This window comes from Polistes fuscatus, unplaced genomic scaffold (assembly GCF_010416935.1).
Source record: "Polistes fuscatus isolate 324 unplaced genomic scaffold, CU_Pfus_HIC Scaffold3, whole genome shotgun sequence".
NCBI lineage: Eukaryota > Metazoa > Arthropoda > Insecta > Hymenoptera > Vespidae > Polistes > Polistes fuscatus.
Window position 1 is genome coordinate 1526753 of NW_025113107.1, and position 6078 is coordinate 1532830.

Consider the following 6078-nt stretch of genomic DNA (forward strand, 5'->3'; position numbering starts at 1 on the left):
GGATTATCGATTATATTATTTTTGTTTCCTCCTTGATAGGTATTTTTTAAAAAACGATTTTCCATCAAATATCGCACCATCGACATTTGATAACGGGGATAAGAAATAGTATAAAAATATGAAACCATAATGGTAGATATTTTGATAATACGTGTGTGTTACCTAAATGTTTAATAAGTCTTTATAGAATTAGATGACACTTACGCACAAGTTTTCAAATGAAATTTCATTCCAAAAAATTAATTATATGTATTCAACTAAACGCTATTATAATTGCGATCCGATAGGAGTTACTATATAGGGTCTAACTATATGCGTAGAACACTTTGATTTTTAACTATCAAGGATTTAAACGAAATAACAAACTATTTGTTTTGTAGTAATAAATTTGACGTTTTTCATGTCGAAGAAAAATTCGTCGAATATTCGTCTAACGCTACTTTTTAATCCCTCTACGTTTGTTCTTTTTTTTCCATTCATTTTCTGTTCTATCAGTACTGACAGCTTCTTCTAATTTTTCTATGTTATCATCTACGTTCGCTTACGTTCGCACCCCTGAGGTATTCTTTGTCTTTATTAATTGGCGTGTTCTATCGTCTCCTTTTTCTTTTTTACTTTTTTTCTTTTTTTTTTCCTTTCAATATCGATCCCTTCTTCATAATATCGTGGCTTCAGCTTATCTCTTTCTTCAATTATAATATATGAATAATTAACAAAAATTTGTAATACGTATTAACTAGTGCCGTTGCACGTTTTTTAATTTTTTTCCTATCTTGACATTGTCTCTAACGAGAAATTATATTCGTAAATAATTATTCTTATTTTTATTAAATTTTTTTTTGAATACAATTGAAAAACGATTGAAGATTGATCTTTTTGATTTTTATTTATTTTTCAAGATATTTATATATTATCCGAGCAATTTAAGGAGTTCGTAAAAATTTAACTGAATAAAATGAATGATTTTTTTCATTCCTTCGTATTTTTTCTGCGAACTTGGACGTTAAATTGTTAACGGTTTGAAAAATTGCAAAACTTTTTCTTCCGTTGGACGGTGTACCACTTGTTGTTTTTATTTTATTGACGATAAGAAAACATATTATTAAAAAAAGAATGATTCAATGATATTACGTCGAATAATTGATAGTGATTTTTAAATTGTACATAGTGCAATACTTTTGATTAAAAAATTTTCTCGAAGATGATACATTTTTATTTGTTTTCATTGTAATTTAACCGTTAACATCGCATCTTTTTTTATGTATCCGAAGAATATTATAAAAAGGACACTTCAATATTGTTAAAAGGCACGGTGAAATACATAAGATCAATGCAAAACATTTTAATTCTTGTATAACGATGAAAAAAAAAATAAATGAATTTAAATCGGTGCTGAAGTCACGATATTCGATCATCATTGAAATACACTCCGTCATTCGTGATGACACAAATTGGAGACGAAATATCTTTCCTTTTTTTTTTATTTAAACAAAGATATCTTAATTATCGCATCGAGGAAGATAATAAATAACGAGCCTTGAATTTTGCATAAACATTTATATATTCGCAGACTGCAAGTCTATGGAAGATAATAGACACTTCTTTTAATGAAATGGCTTTGATTTCGATTTCGTACTTGTTGTAATTAAAAATCTTTTCTAATTTAACATCAACTTCTAAGCATCTTGTTGTGTGTGTGTTTATATATATTTGTGTATGTATATATATGCAGCTCATTGTAATTTTAAAGACATCGTCATAACGTTAAAATGCTCATCTTTTTTGTTTGTTTGAAAGCTTACGAACTACTTGTGCGTTTAAAATACGAAATGTCAAAGCATTTTGTTTATTCGATATATTGAAACTTTTGCTTAGACGATACAAGATTCTCAACATAAATTAGAAAACAAATTGAATTAATATAAAGAATTGTGTAATAAATTTACAATTGTGAATTATAAATCGTTAATAAAATAATTCGTTGTTCTATATATATATATATATATATATATATTAGAATTAATAAGTACATTTGTCGTTATAATCAATGTTTGACTTTACTCATGTAAAAGAAACATATGTATATAAAGTGCATATATTACGTAATATCTATCTATCAAAATAAAATTATAACAATTTTCTATATCCAATATTTCGACTACTGTCAAGCATTATTTTTTGTTCTTTTTTTCAAGATCAAAAAAGCCTTCTTATGTAGAAACCGCGTCTTAATTGTGTACAGAGATAAAAATGAACAATTATCTGCAAATATATAGATATTTACACATCGATGCGAGGCTACGGTAGGAATACTTTTGGAAATCCTTGAGTCGCTGAAAATATCAACTTTCTTTTTTAAATCGTTAAACTGCTAAAATAAAACTTCCCTTAAACAAGACGATATATTTGTCAGACTTGAACTAGCGTTTATCTCTTGATTTCTAATCAGATTATTCTTGATGATACTTCTTATATTTTTTGCATATATTAATCAGCCGATTAAACGAATTACATATCACCGAATATACCAGCGAACGTTTTTCGAAGATTTTTCATCGTATCTTCGGTATCTTCTCCTTGTGTCTGAGACTGACTACCTTGACGATGGAAAGGTACTCTTGATGGTATTGTCGGTGGTTCATCTGATCTTCGACCGACTGATGGTGCACTGCTGACCGTGCTAGATTGGGATGCTGTAAGTAAATCAAGACAGATAGAAATATAATAAAAAATAAACGATGTTAAAAGTGGGGATGGTAGAATGATAAGTAAGATAGAAAAAATAAGAAACCTTGAGAATCACGACGTTGAAGTTGATGATGAGTATCCGAAGTAGTAACGTCGCCTGCCAAGGCAGTAGTAGAACCTAAGCTACCTATGCTTGCCATCGAGCTCATACTTCCATGAGATCCTAAAGGTGCAGGTGGTGGTGCTATTGGCGGTGGTGCCGTACGTGATTCTTCAACAGGACTCGTAGCTTGGCTCGAACCGGACATGGAACCCCTCGAGGCTGTTTTCGTTAAAACGCTGGGTGGTCGGCAACAAGCCTGCGAGCAAAATCATCGAAAAGAAAAAGAAAAACAACAACAAAAAGAGAAAAAAATACCAAAGATTTTCTCATGGATCTTTGTAGTTGTAAAGTAAATTCTGTAAAAAAAAAAAAGAAAAAATAGTATTATCAAATTTCTTCAATCTAACGTACTTGCATCTTAGCGGTAACCAAATCGGCTATATGACGACGATCTTCTTCCTGAGAATCTCCCATCAATGATAACGCGCTATCGTTAACTTCTATTATGTGTTCTCGGCCATCTTTACCAACGAGAAGTTCGATCGCGCAAATATCCAAGCCACCAAAAAGTTGGCATACGTTGTCAATCCAAACACGATGTCGTTCGCTAACCGGTACTTGTTCCAACATCGCCGAACCCGTGTTTGATTTCCAATTTCCAGTTATGCTTTTTCGTCTTTAATAATAAACAACAATCATTCGTTATTGTTTAATATATACGAGATAATCATATAAATCGATTTATTCATTTCTCGGAGATGCAACATTCAATGAGGATTAGACAAAGTTGAGTATACAAATTATTGATCAATCATTACTAGTTCCTGTCGGATCACTGAAGTCAAATAACTAGGACATGATTAGTAAATTGGATAGATGCACTTGTTTGGAAAAAAAACAAAAACCGTGTGCTGTTCATTCCAGAGATAGAATCGGTAAAAAGATGCGACTTCTTTGATAGTATTGAATAAGAATACGAGAAGTATGTTTGCAGAAAAGTGACTAGAATCCGTAAAAAGGGGAGATTGTAAATGAACAAGCATATAAAAATGATTGCAACTGTTTTTCCTTCCCCATCCCTTCTGCTCCATTTAATTTCGGACTTACAGGAAGGCCTTGTAATTGTTTCCTATTTTCTGCACGTGTACGTCAAATTTGGTGTCAACGTATGGCTCAGCAGTGATATAAGTATTCGCCAATGCTGCCAAAGATGCGAGATCCAAGAAATCTTGATTTGTTTCAGCTCGAGCTTTCCCAATACCTCCATGAGCATGTCCTAATTTCACAACTACGGGGAATCGCGGTGCGCTTACCTGAAAAATATCAAAAAAATAATCATAGCTTTATCGTCATCCCCAAAAGGTATATTTAATATTGTCAATTATTGCATAAGTTAATGGTTTAACTCTTTATCTTTGTGAAAATGCAGTTAGCACGCATTGGTCGGTAATTTCGCGTTTAATACAAGTAGTTAATTCACGCGTTTACGCTCCAGAGAGCGCTACTATATCGTTTTCCTTCACAAAAAATTGTATTGTTCATTTATAATTAGATTGTGTCTAGAATAATAGAATCACTTGATATTAATTAAGCATCTTCGTTAAATCTATCTTCGTGCTTTCAACATTATTTATGAATAGAAACATTAACAAGTCGGTTATCATTTATTTCAATAATAATCATTTTTTTATACTTTTGATAGACAGTATGAAAAATGTTAGAACAATTGTTCGAACAGAGTTCATTTTTCGTTTCTAGGAATTCGATCATCGTTTAGAGGATTTCTCATTTACAAATATTTTTCAAATACATAAAGAGAATAACCGAAATTGGAACGTGAGATAACCAGGAAAAAAATATCCAATGTATCTTTTTCTCTTTCTCTACACTAAACGAGTTAAAAATTTTATCTAATTCCAGCGGTAATTGAGTTAGTTAATCGACAAACAGCGTAAAACTTAAATGCTTTTCCCAACATTAACCGTTAGTTCAGATAGTTTTGGAATTCTTCACTGATAACTTGAAAGTATGTTTAAGTGCGTGTATACCCTGTCGCATAAGAATTTCTAGGGATGTCTAACCACAGTCTTTTTCTAATCTATATCCACGGGTTTTTGTTTTTTTATATACTTATAATTTAAATACTAAAATGTACTTTCAATCTTTCTGCTTGAAAAAAAAAAAATAATAATAATATTTTTTTAACCGATATAAATCGAATTTACGTTCGTAATTAATTAATATTAATACCAAACGATTATATAAGAAACGATTGTTGACGAATTTATCCCCCCCCCACCCTAAAAAAATGTACGAATAAGATGTTAACGTTTTAAAATAAATACGAACGTTTTATAAGTTACACAGAGTGATCGTAGTGAAAAGTTATAAGGGGTAGATGATGAGACTATGGTAGTCAAGTGATAACGATGGACTACTTCCTAATCGAATATCACGAATTGTGCTTTAGAAAGGAAATCCGTTTGAAAAAAAAAAAGGATATCGAACTAGTTGTTAAACGATCCGTCGTGACGAAAAAGGAACAAAAAGCCAACGTCTTTTTTTAACTTTCGTAAAAGCACGAAAACGTTTTATTTCGAATAATTAAAATATTACATGACATGCGCGACGAGAAACGAAGATCGTTTTAAAGACGAATTAACGCGTGTTAAAACGCGCTTTCTACTTTAACCCAATTCTTTCGTTCTCTTGCATTCTTGCACGGTATTTGAAAAGCTTGTAGAAAATAAAGAGAGAGAGAGAGAGAGAGAGAGAGAGAGAGAAAGAGAGGGAAGAAAAAGCACAGCAAAGTGTTTTTAACGTTTCTTTAATTTAACGTCAAGTTACTTAGGCAAAAGGTACTTGGTCAAAAATAAAAGAATATCTAACGTAAAAGAACTAATTAACTCGTTCAAAGAAAACCCTCTAATATTACATTCATTCACCTTACTCTCTCTCTCTCTCTCTCTCTTTCTCTCTTTCTCTCTGTTGTTCAACTATATATCCCCACTTTTTCCACCCCAAAAGCGTCCAAGACTTCTTTAAAACCAGAGTCGGGGATATCAAAGACCTCTGAAAACGAGGGCGTGATTTAAAGAGACGAAAGGTTTCGATGGTGCTTGATGTAAGGTTTGCCGACTTGTCTGCATTAAAAAAAAAAGGGAAGAAAGGAAAAAGAAGGAAGAAAGAAATAAGAGAAAACAAAAGTAAAAAAATATATAGAGAAAAAAAAAAGAACGTGTGGAAATTGTACGAGCTCGTAGGTGTTGGCAAAAGATCCTCTCTCT

The 6078-nt window shown here is 31.7% G+C and overlaps 1 protein-coding gene across 3 annotated transcripts in view; it reads right to left on the reverse strand.

Moving 5' to 3' along the window:
• Positions 1 to 479: 479 nt before the first annotated feature.
• Positions 480 to 6078, reverse strand: part of LOC122519289 (synapsin) — a 34422-nt gene continuing 28823 nt past the window's right edge. For all 3 annotated transcript variants that reach the window (XM_043638653.1, XM_043638651.1, XM_043638652.1), the window contains exons 8-11: positions 3899 to 4104; positions 3203 to 3467; positions 2792 to 3047; positions 480 to 2693 (exon numbers count right to left, since the gene is read on the reverse strand). In XM_043638653.1, the coding sequence (XP_043494588.1) occupies positions 2509 to 2693; positions 2792 to 3047; positions 3203 to 3467; positions 3899 to 4104 (912 nt within the window). In that variant the 3' untranslated portion in view covers positions 480 to 2508. The remainder of the gene's footprint in view (positions 2694 to 2791; positions 3048 to 3202; positions 3468 to 3898; positions 4105 to 6078) is intronic.